At 33.2% G+C, this 21775-nt stretch overlaps 1 protein-coding gene across 1 annotated transcript in view; it reads right to left on the bottom strand.

Moving 5' to 3' along the window:
- Window positions 1-21775, bottom strand: part of LOC145249732 (RNA-binding protein 4.1-like) — a 49503-nt gene that overhangs the window by 14178 nt on the left and 13550 nt on the right. Inside the window, exons 2-6 of the mRNA XM_080111634.1 lie at window positions 12786-12914; window positions 11545-11628; window positions 10827-10906; window positions 5700-5723; window positions 4352-4645 (exon numbers count right to left, since the gene is read on the bottom strand). Of these exons, the coding sequence (XP_079967760.1) occupies window positions 4352-4645; window positions 5700-5723; window positions 10827-10906; window positions 11545-11628; window positions 12786-12911 (608 nt within the window). The 5' untranslated portion in view covers window positions 12912-12914. The remainder of the gene's footprint in view (window positions 1-4351; window positions 4646-5699; window positions 5724-10826; window positions 10907-11544; window positions 11629-12785; window positions 12915-21775) is intronic.

Here is a 21775-nt window from a genome sequence, read left to right as displayed (position 1 = left end):
GAAGTGTTTAATTAAGGGGGCGGTTCATTAGGAATTTGTTAACATTAGACTTGAAGACATCCAAGTTGTAGTCCGGAGGGAAGCAGGCAGACGGAACAGAGTTCCACAGGCGTGCAGTTCTAAGAAAGAAGCTTTGCTCATGAAATCCGCGTTTTGATTTAGGCACAGATATAGAGTGGGGGAAATTTTTCACAGTGGATTCAGCTAGACGGGTGATTTTCGTGAAAGTTTGGCGAGGGGGGACCAGGGATTGGAGTTCAGACGAGCACCTGCCATGAAAATAACGATAAAACAAGGATAGGCTCGCAACGTCTCTTCTGTGGGAGAGGGGTTGCAGGGTAGAGAAAAGGGCATCCCCCACTAAACCACGAAGTCTATTTTGTACTCTGTCAAGGCATGATAGGCTGTTTTTGGCAGCTCCTGCCCAGATATGGCAACAGTATTCCATCCTTGGCCGTACTTGGCTTTTATATAGATAGAGAATTGAATCAGTAGTGAGATATCTTCTGGAGCGGTAGAAGGATCTCACCATCTTTCCTGCGACCTTGGCAACAGACTTGATGTACGTGTTCCATTTCAGATCAGGAGTAAAGGTCAAACCCAGAAGCTTGTCAAAACACGGGGCCTCACCCAGACGAGAGCCATCCATCACAATTGATGCCAGCTGGGGATCAGAGCGTTGATGATGTAAGGATAGGAGTTTGGTTTTAGATGCATTAAAGGTAACTAGCCACATCTTCCCCCACTGAACCACGCGCTCGAGATCAGAGGAGAGAGAATCCGAGAGAACTTCGTCATTTACAGCCTTTGATGTGTTGCCGTAGATGGTCGTGTCATCAGCATAGATGTCAACGAATGATTTAAGTATGTGTTTAGGGAGGTCATTGATGTAGATCAGGAAGAGAGTTGGGCCCAGGATTGACCCCTGAGGGACTCCAGCATTTATATTGCAGGCCTCCGATTTTTGTCCATCTACCACTACTCTTATGAGCCTATCGGAGAGAAATGATTTAATGATTGAGAAAACATTTCCAGTTATACCGTAGCTGGAAATCTTGTGAAGTAGACCCTTATGCCATACTTTGTCAAAGGCCTTTGATATGTCAAGAGCAATTGCCCTAGAAAGGAAGCCTTTGTCAAGAGATTCACTAATCCTGTGGGATATAACCGTCAGCACATCTGCGGTAGATCTTGCAGAGCGGAAACCATATTGTGTGTCACTAAGAAGGTTGTTTCTGCTGAGGTGGTTGACTATTTCTCTATTTAATATTGATTCAAGTAACTTACTCATAACACAGAGAAGACTTATTGGTCTGTATTGAGAGGGAGATGACTTATCACCTGAATTCTTAAATACAGGGCAAACTGATGAGGTCTTCCAGGGGGTCGGAAAGCACTTCTCCTTAAGGCAGCGCTTAAATAGTTTCGTAAGTATGGGAGCAAGTTCTGGTTGAAGCTTTTTTAACACTATAATTGGGATGCCATCAGGGCCAGTTGCTTTACTGGAATCTAGGTTTTTTATTAGCTTGGCGACCTCATGCACGGATATTTGTATATTACCTAGCTTGTTCTGTGTTATAGGAGGAAATATGGGGAGTTGATGGCCTTCGTCGCATAGGGTAGAATTAGCTGCAAAGTTCTTTGCAAATAGTTTGGCCTTGTCTGACGCTGACGAGATAACCTCTGGTCCATTGATAATGGTTGAGATAAAACGCCCACTTCTGTTCAGGATCCTATTTGTTATTTGCCAAAACTGGTGGGAACCAAGCCGCTGATCAGCTACCTTGGATTTAACAGACTGGCTCTTGCATTTTTTATTACTCTTTTGCAGTGGTTGCTGCCAGTCCTGAAAGCAGCTTTAGTCTCAGTGCATCTATTACGTTGGTAGTTATGGAAAAAGTGATTTCTGTGCGCGATAGCAGCAGCACATTCTGGGGAGAACCATGGCTGGCTGTTAGGTTTTTGTTGGAATTTTTTTGATGGTATGAATTGGTCTATGCCTACAATTAACCATTCGGTCAGATCTGATAATATAGAGGACACTTCCTTTTTAAACATGGAGTGCAGAGGTAAATCAGATATGAATGTACGGAAGCTATCCCAGTCAGCCATAGAGTATCGGTATACAGTACGGTGGAGGGGTACGTCTGATGGCTTCTTACATTTTGTTTTTATCTTAACTGATACGACGGAGTGGTCGGAGGATCCTAAAGGAGAATGAACGGTACATGAACATAGCTCAGGGGAAGTTGAAAGAAAAAGGTCTAAGAGGCTTGCATATTGATTGGGTGTATCGGGCACACGGGTGGGTTCGCGAACAATCTGAGTGAGGTCATAAGCAATGGCAAAATCATGACAAAACCTCCCCTCATCATCTGTCTAATATCTATAAACCACATTATTCAATGAGATTCTTCTAAAAATCAAAGCCATACTTTTTATTTTCTCCATAAATAGATACTAGAAGGCAGTATCTCAGGTCAATTGGGTCGAAAACAAAAATTACCACTGCTAAAGCGCAATGTGTTTTTTTTAAGTGTAATGTTGCCATTTTCACTTTAAAATATCTTAAGAGTAATGTGTTCCAAGAATACAAAATAATCATCTTATTCGATTTCACAATTTTAGTCAGAATTAAATAACGCATAAATGGTTGATATGCCAGAAATGAAATCAAATCCTTTCAAGAAGGAATAAAAATAGTGTAAAACTGTCGTTTGGAAAATTAAAGTAATCCATCCTGAAACATTTTTCTAATTATATAAATAAGTTATGAAAATATATATGGCAAGTAGGCTACATAAAATTTTACGTATTTAATCCCAACTAGTCCTTAAGAGGATGAAACGTAACATTCTGTGTAGCATAACTGACATATATTTTAAAAACTTACTACCTTGCTCTACACACATATTGAGCACTGTTGTAGTAAATACTGAAAATTTATATATAAAATATACCCTTATAAAATTTTATGTGCATGCATAAAATAATCATATATATATATATATATATATATATAATAATAGGATCAATTATTCTCTTAAACAGAAAAAAAAAACGCAGATGCCACATATAAATTCACTGTGATCAAACTATCAGACACTATCTCATGTAGGTTTTACACATATCTGTAGGCGCATTCATCCATTATAAATTATATTTATTCCTAGCAATGCGACGATCCAAACTACATCTAACATTAACGTTGGAGCAAAATTTTTTCCTCCCTAATTATTTTCTCGTCCCATTGTAACCGGAAACTTCAACATTCGTCACAAGTTTGGTCAGATGTCTGCCCATATTTGTTTCTTACATAGATAAAATTCACAGTAGTTTTTCTTTTTCTTTTCCATTCTAAAAATACTGATTGCTCTCTAACAGTTATTTTCTGCCACTCTCAGTTGCCCGTGTGTGTCTCTTGGAATACTGGATTATTAGTTTCTGTTATTTATCGAACGGTTAAACACAAAACATTATAGCGTCACTCACACGAACATCATCCTATTCCTTTACTGATGATTTACGAGCCCTACGCAATCTTTTCTATGCCAAACTAGCACATTTTCACACAGGTTAAGACCTTGTGTGTGTGTGTGTGTGTGTATATATATATATATATATATATATATATATATATACACACACTGCATAACCGCATTGACATACCGGTTCTCATCAGATCACAGATGTTAAGGAACATTGAGCCTGGTTAGTATCAGATGGGTAACCATTTAAGAATTCTAGAGGCTGTATGTGCTTGCTGTTTATCTCGACATTTGTTTCCAGTCGTCCTGTACTTACACTTCACTTGCCACTGGTATTTAACAGTGTCAATTCAGAAGAGGCATGATTGGAGATAGAGCACCTCCTGCAAAAAAAATCATGCACAGGCACTCCTACGTGGGTATCCATAGTCTATCAAGGACTGAAGTAGCATATATATATATATATATATATATAGCAAAAACGGTAATTAGTAAAAACCTGAAGAAAGTGCTCATTACTATTGCAGAGCAAATATATATATATATATATATATATATATATATATATATAAATTTTTTTTAAATTACTGTATTATCTGCTTAGTTACACATGTTTCGGTTACCGAATCGTATCAACTTCATTAGACTTTAAACATGTGTAACTAAACATAAAACGGTAATAAAAAAATATATGTTGAGAAAGAGAAAATTATTGCCCACATAGAAAACCAGTAACCTGTTTTAATGGATAATATTAGTGAGTCTTTATCAGCCATGATGCCATAAAGGATTTCTTCCTAAAATCATTCAACGCTTTTTCTCAGCATAACAAAAAAAAAAAAGAGAAAAAGAAAACGATTTACCGTGGTGAGCTTCTTCTGTAATATTCTGGCGGTGGCCTTTCATATGGATCTTGATTGTAATTATAAGATTGCCGATTCATTGGTGGCATTGAAGAACGCTGCATGGAGGGAGGCGGCCTTCTTTCAAACGAGTCAGGATACGGTCTGTAACGGTCAATTGGATGAGGCATTGGAGGCGGAGGAGGGTATTGATCATTATAAGTGTTCATGAAAGAGTTTGGTCGGAAATAATTTCCATAGTTCTCTCCAGCACCATTGTTAGAGAATCGATCCGGTTTTCTTCGATTCCGAGATCTAAGACAGAAGAAATTTAAACAAGTTAAAAAAAAAAAAAGTCATAATGATTGCAATTAGTGAAATGGATTAGGAATATGAATAACCAATGGGGAGTGGAGGGGGGCTGAAATTGAGATGAATTCCCAATCTGGAAGAACCTGTGTGTGTGTGTGTGGTTGTGTGTGTGTGTGTGTGTGTGTGTGGTGCAAAATCAACTTGGATGATGTGCTGGTGATAGGTAGTAAAAAATATATGTAAAATATTTTGAAAAATGTTTATTAAATGAAATATCAATGTTGGTAAACAAAATCAAAATTAAAAGACACCAAGTATGCACGTGTGTGGGGAAAGAGACAGGAAGTCATTTGATAAACAAAAGTCCTGTAATTCCTCTACCCTTGTCATGAATCATTTGAAGTCTTAGTGTTTGCATCAAGATGATTGTTTTCAAAGAAAACCGTCATAAGAATCATAAGAGGGTTCATAGGAAGGCAAAAACGGAACAAAAAGAGGAAGAAGATTAAAAAAAAAGGGGGGGGGTCGGATGAATAATCAGCTGACCAGGCGTGGCAGTGAATAATACAAAAGACAAAGCATACGATTTCCGATTCAGAGTCAACATATTTAGAAGTTTTGTGTAAGTTCACAGTAATTTTCCAGATTGCGGCTCTAGGCAGAATTTTAACAGGAAATGAGCTGATCAGTGGGTCTTTTATATTACGCACACACACAAAGTACAAATGATTATACTGTATGTACACAATGTATTGGAGTTTTTTTATTTCTCTTGTGAGTCTCTGTTGCATTTATTTTTTAGATATTTGTAAACCAGTGTTTGTTACCTAGGCGATTGCCAAAACACGGTCAGAATTAGAACAAGAAGATGAAGAAAAACCACGGGACACAAGTGTTGGGGTCAGCAGTTGTCAAGGAGCAGCATATGATCTTACATTAATTCTAAATTACAGCAGGGTTCACAAGTCACAATACTGTAACCTCATTGCTTAAAAAAAAATGTCATGGAGCCAATCTGAAACATTCCATTTTATTTGTAAAAAAGAATATAACTTACGGACCACGCGGACAATCTTTAGACCTGAAAAAAGAAAAATACTCCATATGTACATTTTTTGCAGCATATTATAAATTACCAAACACTTTTAAAGTATAGCAGTATCAAGACGCTTTAATAGATTTTTCTTAAAAAAAAAAAAAAAAAAAAAAAAAAAGGCCAAAACTGGATAATACACATATTTTTGGATGCAGAGAAATCATTTGTTAAAAAAAAAAAAAAAAAAAATTAGTTGCAAGGGAAACAATTATTTTATATATTTTCATAAAATAAGAGTTATTCACCTTAATGATTTTTATTTTTTATTTTTATTTTTTTTTTTTAATGAAAAAGAAGAAAGGCTATATTTCACCAGTTGTCCAGGCAAGACATTTATACATAAATTTTAACAAAGTTATATCCTCAATAACATGGTACAATAAAAGAAATTTTTGTTAAAAAGAAAATGTATTTGCCAAAAATTAAAGTTTGATTTGTCCGCTTGAATGCTATTTAGGTCCAACTTTTAAAATTTGACCAGATAACATATGTTCAATAGCTTTGAAGCCATTCATAGCCAAGTTGAATAATGCATAGCAATTGAAGGTTGAGTATTATAGAAGTATGATATATAAGATTATATAGAAGACCAATGACAAACGTGTCCAAGAGTGTATAACAACTTCAAGCGTAAAAAAAAAATGTATTTTTTTTACTGCGTGACTATTCCTATTTACTTGCCTCCCCATGAGAACAGAGTTAGGAACACGGCTGTCTTTTAATGTGGAAAAAATCCAGATCCCTATAAAAGGAACTCTGGATTAGACCAAAAATAAAAATTGCTTTCGTGTAAAGGGATTTCTTGTTCACTGATTGAGGAGAAAAATGAAGCGTAGTATCAGAACAAATACTACTTTGCTCCTCGCCAACTGTTGCAGATGAGGATGAATGAAAGAGAGTCAGAAGTAGAAATGTGGCAGGAGACAGACCGATAAGGAAAACTCACTTTAGACGTCAATGAAACTGCCAACCAGTCAAATGTCATTGCCCTGCTTGAAATTACGTCTAAAAGCTTTCACAGCCAACTTATAATAAAGAGAATTGAAAAAGAATTATTTTAGTATTTGTCTAATAACAAATAAAGAAACTTTTGAATCTCAAATAAAATTATATTCTTCAGATTTTTTAAATCAATGAGGAGGGGGGTAGTAAAATACGTTTAAATATACTTTAATTCATGCAGATTTCGTATTTATTATTACAGCGCCAATTCTCTATTGAATATTATATTGTACCTAATATATGGTAGTGATTTCAAAAGATTAGAAATTTTTTTTTTTTAAATATTACTTTGGTACCATCAGCTAGAATCGAAACCAAAACGTTAGCGCTCCAGCCGCGTTCCTTACTATCTGGGCTATTGAGAGATAGATAAGAAAGATTTAAAATTAAACCACTTCCAACTATGAATGAATTTGTGCATGCACAGAAGTAATGGAAATATGTCGGCAAGTTGAAACGATCATTTTGCATTTCAACTTGCAAACATTTCTGTACGTGTTATTCATCCATCCAAACAAAGATTTTACTCGTTATAAACATCCTTGGTTACTATTTCTTATTAATTTCAGTGTTATGTGATTAATAGTTTAAGAGTTTATTGGTTAAATATTTCACACCAACTATTTTACTTGAAAACATGTTGGATTATTTAAATTACTAGTCTTATTTTGGAGGTTATTCTTACAACATTTCGGCCAATGGCAAAAAAGATTACTTCTCCTCTAACAAAGAACAGAACAGACACTACAAGGTGACGAAAGTATCTTAATTAGACTTTCAGACAAAAAAAAAAAAAAAAAAACTTAATGACACCCTCCCCCCTATAAAAAATAATATATATGAAAAAGTTTGTTTTGTTTTTTGTTTTTTAAATAAAATAAACATACTTATACTTTTATTGAGTCAATGCTAACAGCTTTGTGCATCTTGTGTAGTTTTGACTTTTAGCCAAACTCCTATGCACAGACAACTGCCCTTTTTATAATAAAAGATGAAACCCTTCAGGCCTAGACAATTTGTCTAGCCTTCCTGAAGCAACAAATTTTTTTTTTTGATTTATCACCAATAATTAAACTCATTTGAGTATTAAAGATAATTTACAACACTTTTCATAATGTTTGCGAATTAGCTCAGTTGATAGAATAGACTGACAGCCTCAAGGTTTCTGTTTCAATTTCTAATCATGGCATCCACTTTATTTCTTAGGAATGTACTATTTACTCTAATAAAGCAATTAAGATATTATTATTTAGTATTAATGGAATATTTTACTTTTGTAAAAAAAAAAAAAGGTCAGATATTTATTTACCAATATTCAAAATACAGAGAGACATACAGAAAGTGCCACTTATATAAGCAGATTAATTAATGCCTTTTTACTTTTGTTAAAAAAAAAAGTATCACGCACATGTATGAAACGCATGCAACAAACATTGCAAATTCCTTCATCAGTTGGTCGTTGTTCATTTCAAAACACAGATGTAAATCATCGATTAAAGATATTTATGACTTTCTCTTTGTAGCCAATGTAAAGTTTTCCGTTTCATTTCCCATTATATTTTAGTCCATGTAACACGGTTTCAACTATAAATGTTGATCATTTCGACGTTGGTGGTGGAAAAGTACACATAACAAACTTTAGCATATTTGTTGACACATTTTGAAGAAACGTTGATTAATGCATATCAACATCGATCGATTAGTGACGGCTGATTAAACAAGGGTTTTAAGTGCCTATTCTTTTGTCCAGTTACGTTTGGTTTTCCGTACTCATTAAAATCAAATAAAACCTTAAATACACAAACGCAAACAATTTTTTCATTCTTCATAATATTATCAAAACAGGTAATTGTTATTTACATCAATAATAAGACATAATATTTTTAAATACTAATACATATATATATATATATATATTCAAATTTTGTTTTATGGCATATCAAGCCTTTTCAGGTTATTTAATGCCAAATCCGGTCATTTTGATAAAAGTCCTAATGCTTTAATTTTTTTTTATATCTTCAAATATTTATTCGTGGTGTTTGATTTGATTGTTTTGTAGAGGAAATTTGGGGGGGGGGGGGGCTTTGATTGAGCTTCGCAAAAGGGAAGGACAAAAAAAAAAAAAAAAAAAGTGTTTGGTGCATTTTTAGGTCTGATTTGGTAGCATCCGAGACTATATATATATATATATATATATATATATATATATATATATATATATATATATATATATATATATATATATATATATATATAGTAAAGATGAATAACCCAAACACTGCTATTTGAATAACTATTTTTTATAAATTTCATAATAAATTAATGTTTATTGCTATTCATTTGTAAGTTTCATCTTATTTTCTTAGATATGCAAGTTTTTTCGATATTTACAGTAAAGTGATTAATATAAATTTAAAAAAAGAAAGAAAGATTAATAAAACCTTTCTTAAAATATTTGTTTAATTTTCAAAGAAAGCTATTTAAATGAAATTAATATTAGAAAGCTTAATCAGCACAGGACATACAAAGAGTTAACAGAAAAGAGGGTTACTGCTTGCTTGTTCTCTTTCCCTCACATTAGAAAGGTCACATTTTTTTATTTTTTTTTATTCAATAAAGATGTTTATCAGGTGTTCAAAATAATAAATTATATTTAAACATTTTCTTTTGTAAGGAAAATTTATTAGTTATTAAAATATTGCTATTAATGTTGGGACAATTAATCCGAATTGAGAATCAGAAAAATTAAAACCTTTTGGAGGTATTAGGATTGATATCAGAATTGGAATTTTTTTTTAGCTTAATTTTCAATAAAAGCAATTTTATTTATTTATTTTAGACTTGATTTCTTATAGCTTGTACAAATGATAAAATAATGACAAATATTTATTTTAAATTATTATTTGCGGAATGGAAAATGAGGTTGTTATGTGTAGGTATGTAATAACCAGTTAATGGCAGTGCAACCAAATATCGGTGGAAAATGTTGAATTGTATGTCAACTGGTAGTCGTGGTAGGACTAAATATATAGAGGGTAAAAATGGAACTGCTTCCTCTGAAGATGTTGCGATTGTGATGGTGTCGCTTCTAGGATGTAATGCAGCATTTTATTATCACAAATGAGCGTGTATGTAACGGTGGTTGAAAGTTGCAAGAGATAGTGACTAATACACTAGATATTTTAAATTTGTATTTGGCATCTGTTGTTGCAAACCCTATGATACTTTAGTCCAGAGGGGAATTTCTGCAGTTAAATTACTATATAGGAGACTACCAGAAACTAGATTTTATAGACCATAATAACAAAGTTAGGTATGGTAGAAAAAAAATAAAAATGCCACAGTAAAAAATAGCACAAGTGTGTGAAAAAAAGAAAAAAAAAAAGACAAGTGAAAAATGTAAATGTAAATTTTACGAGGTTATTAAAATCTTGGATATAAATACATAAAAGGAACACAGTAAGAAGTTTGTAAAAAGAGAATTATATTTACACTTAAAAGTAGATGAGGACTACTCCCCTATGAACAAAATTAAATTTGGCTCTTAGCCGGTAAAATTTTTTAAAAAATTAGAACTTGGCAGGCGTAAGCCGACTCAAAGTGCTATTCTACGCACATGCAAATACAAATTTATAGTTTAAACATTATTTTTTAACTTTAATATGCACATGGACATGGTTCAGAAGATAATGAATAAGGCTAGATTGAAATCGTCCCATCACTAGTTTCTCTATATTATATTTTAAAATTTTTTTTAGAATCATCTGATATTAGAACATTTAACAAATGTATTCTCCATTCTAGCAATATATAAAATTTAAAAAAAAAAAACTTAAAATGGTGAAAAATTTAAATACTTAACTGGATTACACTAAAAACATTTGATTCATTATGTACACCGACAAAAGCACGATGACATACTAATACTAAATACAAAATTAAGTGAAATATTTTTTTTTGGAGAACGTTGTTCCATAACGGATACGTACAATATAACCTTTTTTTCTCAATATTTTCATTTTTTAATGTCTTGATTAAACTGTACAAGTACTAAAAAAATGTAAAGAAATATAAATGCATACGTACCAGTGTCCATTTCGACCACATCTGTAACATTCGCCTTTGCCTCCCATTCCAGCTTTTTGGCGAACTTTGCTATGAGATAACTGGAAGAAAGGACAAAGAGAGAGAAAAAAAAAAAAAATCAATACAATGACAAAAACATGATAAAAATACTCATTTTAAAATATTTTTACATGGATTGATTTAAACATGTACTTAACGTGTCCATAAAATCAGGATCTCCTGAGGATTAAATGAACTCATTTATGTTGCTATGACTAATTGTGATCATTTAATAAAAATTAATGTAGAATATGTTAATTATTTAAAACTTAGAAACATAATATATACACTAAGGATTTGGCTACATTCAAACATGCAAAGTAGAAATATAATTCAACAAAAATAAAATTTTAAACTTCTATTATTGTTATACTAGTGGAGGTACGCGGCGTTGCCCGGGTGTTTGGAGGCGTGTGTTGAGCACAAAAAAAATGTGGGTGTTTTGTTTTACTTGGATACACACACACACACACACACACAACTGTCCTTTATATAATAGATTATTACTTAGCACTTTATCAGTTATACCATGAGTTTTTGAAGGTTCAAAAACTAAATATTTTTTCAACAAAAGGATTTTGAAAATTAAATTTAAATTTTATAGTTTCATTGATTATTAATCTAATCTTCATTTAATTAGATAGTATGTGTAAAAAAACATTTGGCCATATCAACATACCTCTACTTTTATCTCGGAACCTTCAAACTCGGAATTATTCAGAGCTTCTACTGCAACTTTTGCCTCATCTTCTTTTTCAAAATGCTATAATTATAAAAAAAAAAAAAAAAAAAAAAAAAAATTAAATTTACCAATTTTTTTTAGAATTGATGCACCAATATTTTCTATTTATAAAATTAGATGCACTAATATATTTTTTTTTTACTAATGACTCGATTATGCAGGCTAAAAGCCACTCAAGGATAAACGTTAACGAGATGTATAAATCGTTAGATGAATAATGAAAATTAACACGAAATGATTGAAAATAATGAATAAAAAAAATTATTACTTATGAGAATGGTTTTATGATAATACTAGATGTTCTCCAAATTAATCATTTATTTTGCTACTAATTTATATTTCAAAATAGATGATTAATTTTGGAACACTTTGTACTTTTTGACATTAGATGTGAAGATGACCAAGTTGTAGTTAACAGAAAAGCAGTCCCATAGTAATAGGGTTCACAGATGGGAAGTCCTTGGAAAGAAATTATGCATGAAAATTCCATTTGATGTTTAGCACACACTCTTTGCAATTTTGGTAGCAACACAAGTTGCTATAAATATTTTAGCGAGAACAAGAGATTCAAGCTTAGTCAAGCATTTTCTATGAAAATAACGATAGAGTAGATAAAGATAATCCATCTCATTAATATTATCCTTGAGTGGCTTTTGGACTTCATAAGTGGTTACTCATGATTAACGATAAAATAAAATCGTTTTGTTAAATTTATTTCAGTAAAAACAAAAGATTCTTATCCAGAATTCCTTCTAATATCAAAACAAAAGTAAAAAAAATCTGTATTCTGTACATACCCGTGATGAAATGAAAATATCATATTCCAAAAATCATGGAAATTAATCAAGTTTTATTTTTATAAAGAAAATCATTTTAAATGATTTTAATTTAGGAATTCATTGGTAGTACAACATAAATATAGTAAGAATTATTAGGTTATATCCCTTTGTTTCTTGAATTTTTTTTTTCAAAATGACAGAAAATTTGATTTTCTTATTCAAAAATAAAACTAATTGATCAACTTAGATGATTTTTGGAATATGAAAAATTTTGTTTTGTCACATCAGAATTCTTTTTTTTTCTTTTTTTTTTTTAAAATATAGTGAGAATTCTGAACAAAAAAAAAAAAAAAAAGCAAATAAAAATAAAAGAAAACTGTTTAGAAATTGGATACTTACTACAAATCCATAATTTCTCACGATATCACATTCAACAACTTTCCCATATTCTTCAAACATTTTCTGAAAGTCATATTTTCGACAGGCTTCTGGCAAATTGCCAACAAATACTTTGGTTGTAGTCATTTTCTAAAAAGAGAAAAACAGAAATTGACATATTATTTGGGTTATTCTAGTTACTGTTCTCTCACATTTCAGCCGATACAGGTATGTCTTGTCGAACTCAAGGATCTGTACGAATCTTTAAATGGAACCCTTTATTTAATCCACAAGCATAGGCTCTTCTCAGTCAGCCATGATCAAATATGAGTTTTAAGTAATTCCTTATTGATGCAAGGAGTTGACAAGAACAAAAAAATAATTATTGTAAAGGCAGGAGGTGCCTATTGACCCTAGTCTTGAAAAGATTAAGATTATAGGTAGGAGGAAAACAGTCAGCAGAGAGAGAGAGAGAGAGAGAGAGAGTTCCGCAAACCTGCAATACTTGAAAAGAAGCTACTGGAATAGAAAGCTGTATCACAATGGTGTATCAAACAGTGAATTAACGGAGACCACTAGACCAAGTCAAATAAGCAGAAACAAAGGAAGCAGGAAATAAATTAGACAATTCTGAAGAACACATGCCATAATAGTATTTAAAGAAAAGATTGAAACTAGCAATAGCATGCCCGTGAGAGAGGGTGCAGAGAAGAAGGTGAGGGGGTGGGGGGGATCAAATTACAGATATGTTTCTGCACCTTATCAAGAACCCTCAAATAGGACAGATTCACCAGCCAAAATTATGACAACGATATGCCATACATTGTTTTCAATTTATCCGAAGCACCTTGCAAATACAATTTTCATTATTTCTTAATCCATAATCAATTTTATTTCACTAATAAATCATGAAGGTCACGTGACAAGATTCAAGTTAATCTACACAATAATCCCACCCACTCCGCCCAGGTTTGCAAAGCAACCACAGGAATAATAAAAGTAATCCTCATGGCAGATTAAACAAAGAAATAAAAAAAAAGTTTGTATTTCGATTCTTCAAACTACTGGTCTCATCTTGAGTGTTATTTTCATGTTTTGGTCGATGTAACCTAAATTCTTCAGGCGCATCTTGTTGAACTCTGAAATCTTTCTGTCAAACTCTGAAAAAACTGTTCATATTAACAGATTGACAAACCAGATCAAGTATTTGTTTTTTTGCAATTAATTATATGTTTATTATCAATAACATGATACAACAATAAAAGAAAACTGGTTCGTCAGAATCAGTTTGCTTTGTTAGCTTCAATGCTATTTTGGTCCAACTTTTAAAATCGGGCCAACATAATATCTATTTAGATGAAATTAGTCATGTGTATATATTCACATGTACAGGATTCATTTCTAGATCAATTAACCAAAAGATTCCAGAGTTCAACAGAAAAATAAGAATTCAACAAGATACATCTTAAGAAGGTCGGAGATTACATTGAACGAAACGTGCAAACAACACAAGATGAAAACAATAATCCAAATAACACGAATTAATCCTCATCTTGACAATTTAGAAAGATAAAATAAAAAATTTAATCATGAGTAACAATGAGTATTTATTTCAAAGTACAAAATAACAAACTATAATAAAATACAGGGTGTTTCAAAAGTCTTGGGAACATTACAAATGCGTATATCTCATGAACTATTCCAGGTAGAAAAATGAAACTGGTGTCATTTTAAAGCTTGCTTAATCAAGTTTTTGGTTATACTAATGATTTTCGTCTTATCTTTCCATGTGCAGTAATGGCGTTCTCTAAACAAGACAAGGCGTTTTGCGTCTTCCAATTTGCAAAGACTGAATCGTGAACATGTGTTCAGCGTGCATTTCGCAGGAAATTTAAAAAAGAAGTCCCTGAAAGGAAACCCATTGTCAGATGGCATGCTAAATTTGTGAAAGATGGGTGTTTGTGCCCAAGTAAGCGAACAGGTCGCCCTTCAACTTCAGAAGATGCAGTTGAGCAAGTCCGGAAGCCTTTCAGCAGAGCCCCCCGTAAATCAGTGAGAAGAGCCAGCAGGGAACTTCAGCTTGCTCCAGCAACTGTCTGGCGTGTGTTAAGGAAACGACTGCAAATGGTACCTTACAAGCTCAAGTTGGTCCAAAAGTTGAAGGACACTGATAAGCCACTTCGCCGTGACTTTTGCATTGCAATGCAAGAGAAGTTGGAAGATAACGGCTTTGATGACCGGCTTGTTTTTAGCGATGAGGCGACCTTCTATCTGAATGGCAAAGTTAACAAGCATAACACTCGCATATGGGGTACTGAGTGTGACTTTTTCCTTTGGGGCTTTGTCAAGCAACAAGTCTATGTGCCGCCCCTTCCAAGAGATATTGACGAACTAAAGGCTCGAATAACGGCAGTTGTGGGAACCATTGACGTCAAGATGCTGGAACGCGTTTGGCAGGAAATGGACTATCGACTAGATGTCTGCCGTGTAACGAATGGTGCTCATATTGAGCAAGTTTGAAGATTCCCCACAAAACTTGAAACTTTAACCTTTCCAACGGTACCAATTTCATTTTTTAACTCCTAATAGTTTTTGAGTTATTAAAAATCTTTACGTTCCCAAGACTTTTGAAACACCCTGTATATTACATTTATGAAGTTCAAACAACCATATATGTCTATACAAATTGGAAACCTATCTTTCTTTAATATATAAAACTTTTTAGTCTGTTAAAAATGGGGAAAAGTTATAGCCGTTGCCATAGAAGAAGTGCTTTATGCCAAATTGATGGTTCCATTTATGCTCATTTTTGCATTAATCCTTACCTGAGCATCGAACAGATACCATAATAATCAGTTTATTGCACCTTGTAACAAAGGTTCATATAAAATTTTAGCCAGATCAGCTGGGTAGTTTCCAAGAAAAAGCAAAACAAATTAAGAGAAATATAATACATATATATGAGGGGTGTACAATAAGTAATGTCCCTGACCCACTTCCAGTTGTCTAATCTAGCTGAAATTTTGCATGTGCAATGATTTATATCTCTACGGGTGATGTGGCAAATTACAGCTCTGAACTAATTGTGGTTCTATTTTACAGGTGTTTGAACTGAGTCAGGTGTGAAATGGAGCCTGTTGAATGTTGAGCAGTGATCCGGTTTTTGTATTTGAAAGGATGCACACCACAGGAGACTTTTGATGAAATGAAAGAAACTTATGGTGATAATGACCCATCATATGATCTTGTAAAACGCTGGCATCGTGAATTCAAACATGGCCGGAAGTCTGTGGAAACAGCTCCCAAACCTGGTCGCCCCTCTTCTGCCATTGATGAGTCATCTGTCAGTCAAGTTGAGGCTGCCATTTTGGAAGATCGGCGCATTACTATTCGCCAAATAGCCCAAGATGTTAAGATTAGTACAGGGTCTGTGGAAACTATCATTCATGACCATTTGTATATGCATAAGGTGTCTGCCAGATAGATTCCAAAATTGCTCACACTATTCCAGAAGCGAGAACGCGTCAAGTGCTCGAGGATGAATTTGGAGATGTGCCAAGAAGATGAGTCAAAGTTTTTCAAAAGACTGATTACACAGGATGATACCTGGGTCCATCACTCATGACCCAGAGACCAAAGCCCAGTCAATTCAGTCGAAGCACTTGGACTCACCACTTCCAAAGAAGGTAAGGGTGCATCCCTCCGCTGGCAAGGTCATGCTCACAGTCTTCTGGGACCAGGACGGAGTAGTGATAATAGATTTCCTGGCAAAGGGTACCACAATTACAGAAGCTTATTATGCTTCACTTCTGAGGAAATTAAGGGAAGCTATCAAAATCAAGAGGCGAGGCAAGATCAACAAAGGTACCCTCCTCTTGCAGGACAATGCTCCAGTCCACAACTCGCATGTCACCAGATCAGAAGCACGGGCATGTGGTTATGAAATCCTCCCCACTCTTCTGATCTTGCACTCTCTGACTTTCACCTCTTCCCAGCCATGAAGTTGTTTTTGAAAGGAAAGCGTTTCTCAGATGATGCAGCCTTGAATTCTGAAGTCACGTCATGGTTGGAGGACCAACCTGGAGTGTTCTACAAAAATGATCTCCAGAGCTGCATCAAACGATGGGAGAAATGCATAATTCTGGATGGTTCCTATGTAGAGAAAGACTAATAACTGTGGCAAGTTTCGTTGCTCTACTCCTACGGGAAGTGGGTTAGGGGCATTACTTATTGCACGCCCCCTCATACACCTACTAGATGAACTATCTAACGCAGAGCATCTAGTATCTTATTTATAGTATTTAGATTTTAAAGCAGATGACTGTTTTTGTTTTTGGTTCATCTTTAAAAAAAAAAATGCCCAAAGAATTCACTTAAGAATATGCGACACATATGAAATCAATGCTAGATTCTAATTCCTAAAATCTAATAAAAAGTCGACTTCAACTCCTAAAGCAATAAATTCGTTCTGGCTGACCTACCCTCTACTCTAGGGTATTTAGTTCTCTCCCACTGCAAGAACTTAGACACTAGGGTGGGAAAGTATGATTGAGAGTTCAGCGCCCCAGAGGAGGGGCACTCTGACCTGCAAGAAGTGGCTGGGCAGCCCTGCTGGCATTCCTCGGTAAGGGTGCCTCAGGCGATTAGCAATAAACTGACCTCTTCTCAAAGAGAAACGGCAAGGGTTGGAAGGGTGGGCCTCCTAGAACTGCACAGAACTTTACTTCCACCACAAAATCAACAGGAACTGGATCATTACAAGAATGGCTCAATCTTTGTTGATTTTGGGGGCCCTGGATAAAAATTCCTTACTCTATAATCCAGACAATGTGTATATAAATGAAATTATATCCACATCAATATAATTTCACTTATATAAGATCTAAATTTGGGAATATAGTTTTTTAGTTTAATACATTTGAACTTATATTATGGCTAAATATAAACAAATTAACATAATTAAAAAAAAAAAAATGTAAAAAAAATAAAAAAGGTTAGCTAACTGGGTTTCGTTTCTCACTAAGAGTTAAATCGAGGAGAATTGCAATTAAAAAAAAAAAGAAAAAAAAATGTCATGAATATGGCGATCCTGAGCAGGTTGCACTAGGCCTTTCATTTAAAAATTCTAGGAACGATTTTTATTAAGTCCTTGAGACCTTCTAATTACAAGTAAAAAGAAAATCTTAGGATTTAATTTGATTTTTATGTATTTTTTCCCCAATTTATTTATTTTTTTTATATCAATTTTTTTTCTCTCCTCGACTGGTAGTAATCGTGACACCCTGCACTGAAGATTCCCGAAAGGATGAAACACTAGTGTCTGTAGGTATTTAATTATTATAGTAGAAAAATAATTATGACAGCCCCTTTAAGAAATTCGTTTCTTATCGTTGAGCACTTTCAGTTGAATTAAAAGTCGGTCAATTTAGCTCTTATGCGTAGATCATTGTATAACGATTAGATCACTGTCTGCCTGACGTAAATGAACACTTAAAATTAAGATGTTTAAAATTCAACGTTATTTCAAGCGGTTAATGGTAGCCGAATGGATACGGTCTCCGCTAATCGAGCCAGAGATGTCTCGTGATGCGGGGTTCGAATCGTTCGACTGGTAGTAATCGTGACACCCTGCACTGAAGATTCCCGAAAGGATGAAACACTAGTGTCTGTAGGTATTTAATTATTATAGTAGAAAAATAATTATATTTATATATATATATATACATATATATATATATATATATGTTTGAAAAGGAACACATTCCTCTGTCTGCCAAAAATATCCCTATTCCTACCCAACAAGAATATATCCACAAATTTGTTCTCGCTTTGAACACTTTCCTAAGAAATATAAGGTGGAAGGCTTATCACCATGACTTAAGCATTAAAAATAAAGCGCCTATTTCCTCTGAAGACCAACTTCACCAAGAAATCTTAACAAATGAACTCCCTATCAACTCTCATAGAGAACAAAAGAAATTCGAAAGAATTGATGCCAAATTTTATGGATTAAAAGCCACTGCCCACCCCAAATACAACCCTTACCTCGAGGAGTTTGAGAATTCCATGTTAAATTTAGTCAAAAAAAATAAATTTAAGAAACAAAAACACCATTATAATCCGATTACTCGAAAAATAAATAATTTTGCCCAGAAAGTTAAAAAGAATAAACATATATTCGTCCCTGCTGATAAGACAAAAAATTATTATAAACTTGACTATCCTACATATAAAAAACTTTTGTATAAAGAACTTAATAAATCTTATAAAATAGTTCCTCCTAAGACTTTAGATTCCATTAATTCTGAAGCTAAACTTTTACTGACTTCTATGAATATTCATAACTTCACTGAAATAATTTCTCCGGGTACTCCTAGATTCACCCTCAAGGATCATAAACCTAATTTCTATGACAACCCCTCCATCAGATTGATCTGCCCATCTAACTCTGACTTAGGAGCTGTAAGCAAAAATATCTTAGATAGAATCATCCTTTCTATTAAAGAAAAAGTAAGTTTCCCTCTTTGGCTGAATTCAGATTCCGTAATTAATTGGTTTGTCTCCCTTAAAAATAAACACCTCCTTAACTTCATAACCTTTGACATCCAAAATTATTATCAATCAATTTCTCCGATCCTTTTAAATAAGGCTCTTATCTTTGCTAAAAGAAATTCTGACTTAACTAATTTAGAAATAAAATTAATTCTCCTAGCGAGAAAGTCCCTTATACAATTTAACAAGCTTTGAACTAGAAAGGACACCCCTGATAATTTTGACATCTTGATGGGTGCTTCTGACTCTGCAGAAGTTACCGATTTAGTGGGACTTTTCTTACTGAAAGAACTTAAATACCACTTTAAACATATCCAAGGGTGCCTTTATAGAGACGATGTCCTTTTTACTACAACAGCCAGGCCAAGAGAGTACAACAAAACAATTAAAAAATTACATAACTTCTTCAATAACTTTGGCCTTTCTATAATTATCGAACCAAACAAAAAACTTCAAATTTCTAGATGTTACACTTAATCTTAACACCAAAACTCATAGACCCTATCATAAACCTAATCTTACGCTTTTATACATCCATAAATCTTCTAACCACCCAAACTCAATTATAAAATCTATAGTACCATCTGTCTCTAGAAGAATTTCTGCTCTTTCTGCTGATAAAAAAACTTTTAATCAAAATGCTACTTTCTTCAATAATGCCTTATCGAACTCAGGACACAAGGAAAAGATTAAATACAACCATTATGCTCCTCCTGCAGGTCGCCTTAAATCTGTAATCACACACAATATGACTCGTAAGAAACCAGTTCAAATAACAAGATCTGCCGCTATCAATAACAAAGAACCAGTCTACATATATAATCCAAACCAAAATACTAATCACAATACCTCTAACCCACCCAGTTGCATCAGGAGAAAGAAAAATATTTGGTTTAATCCTCCATTTAGCCAAAATGTCAAAACTAATATACCTAAGGAATTCTTCAACATTGTACAAAACTCTTTCAAATACCCACACAGATATAGTTCTATTTCAATAAAAATTCAATCAGGATTTCTTATTCAACAATGCCTAATTTAGCATAAAGAATCTTAACATCTAATAACAAAAAAATTAAATCAGCCCAAAAAATCCCTTTCCCAATTAAACCCAAAACTAACTGTAATAACAAACATCTTTGCCCACTCAATAATGATTGCATCCATAAAGATGTTATATATTCTTGCACAATTACTGAGCTCCCACGGAATCCTCCCATAACAGACACTAATATTTCGTCTTCAAGTTATCCTTCTTCCTATCCTCCATCTGATATAGTTACTAATCCAATACACCATTCAAGCAGCCCCTCCATCTACAATCATACAACTAGTAATAATGATAATAATATTAATGATAATAATAATAATATATCTCCTAACAGCCATCTTAACACTAACAACACTCATTATCCCCTCCAAAATAGTCCTCATACAGACATTGTCCCACCATGTTGAACACTATGAACAAAATTCAAATTATTTAACTAATACAAATCAGTAAATTAATAATACCAGACCTCAAGCTTTTAATAACATACATACATACATACATACATATATCAGCGCTACTTCAACATTAATTAAGAAAAGAATATCAAACCACATTTCTTCTTTTAACAACCATAATTCTAATAATAACCAAGGAACTTCTCTAACCACTTTAATTAAAAAACTTAACTCTAACAATACCCCCTTCTCAATCAAATGGACTATCATAAAAAAGTTAAGTCTTATACTCCAGGCTCTAAGTCATGTCGCCTCTGCACAACCAAAGCTATAACTATAATTACTTCCCCTAAAAGTAACAATATAATAAATTCTAAAAATGAACTGATCTCTTTCTGTAAACATAAGTCCAAATTTAATTATGGCAATTTTGAAATTACATAGTTATTACTTTTACCTTTTATATAGATATATAATTTTTTCAACTTTATCGTTTTTTTTCTACATACTTCTTAATACTTTAATTTAAAAATCCTTTATTTTAATTCTTTATTTCTTCTTTGCATGGTGGGTTTTTTATCTGCAATTTCTGCTTTATTCTTTAAACTTTCCTATCTATCTAATATATCAATCTACCCACACTTTCACATCTTATGTGTATTTACTTATATTTTACTATATGCATTCACTTTCTTTCTTTCTTGCTTTTTCCTGAATTTGCAGATACCGGTCATCCTCTCCCCTTAAATAATTTTTATTTTTTATATTTTATAATTTATTTTTATTTATTGTTTTTTTACTATTCTCTATTTATCTATTAATTTATTTATTTTCCATTTAGTGTCTTCTAACAACTCTTGCTGACCTTTTTTTTAAGTGATGACCTGTACATTTCAGTTGACCTATATTATTTTGCCCTATATATATATATATTTTCGCGTTTTTTAACATTTCCTGTCTGGGTCATTTTGACATTTGTTTTTCTATTTTATATTTAATTCTATCACTAT

Source organism: Euprymna scolopes, chromosome 28 (assembly GCF_053919585.1).
Source record: "Euprymna scolopes isolate OS-2025 chromosome 28, ASM5391958v1, whole genome shotgun sequence".
NCBI lineage: Eukaryota > Metazoa > Mollusca > Cephalopoda > Sepiida > Sepiolidae > Euprymna > Euprymna scolopes.
This window is presented reverse-complemented; position numbering and strand designations above follow the sequence as displayed.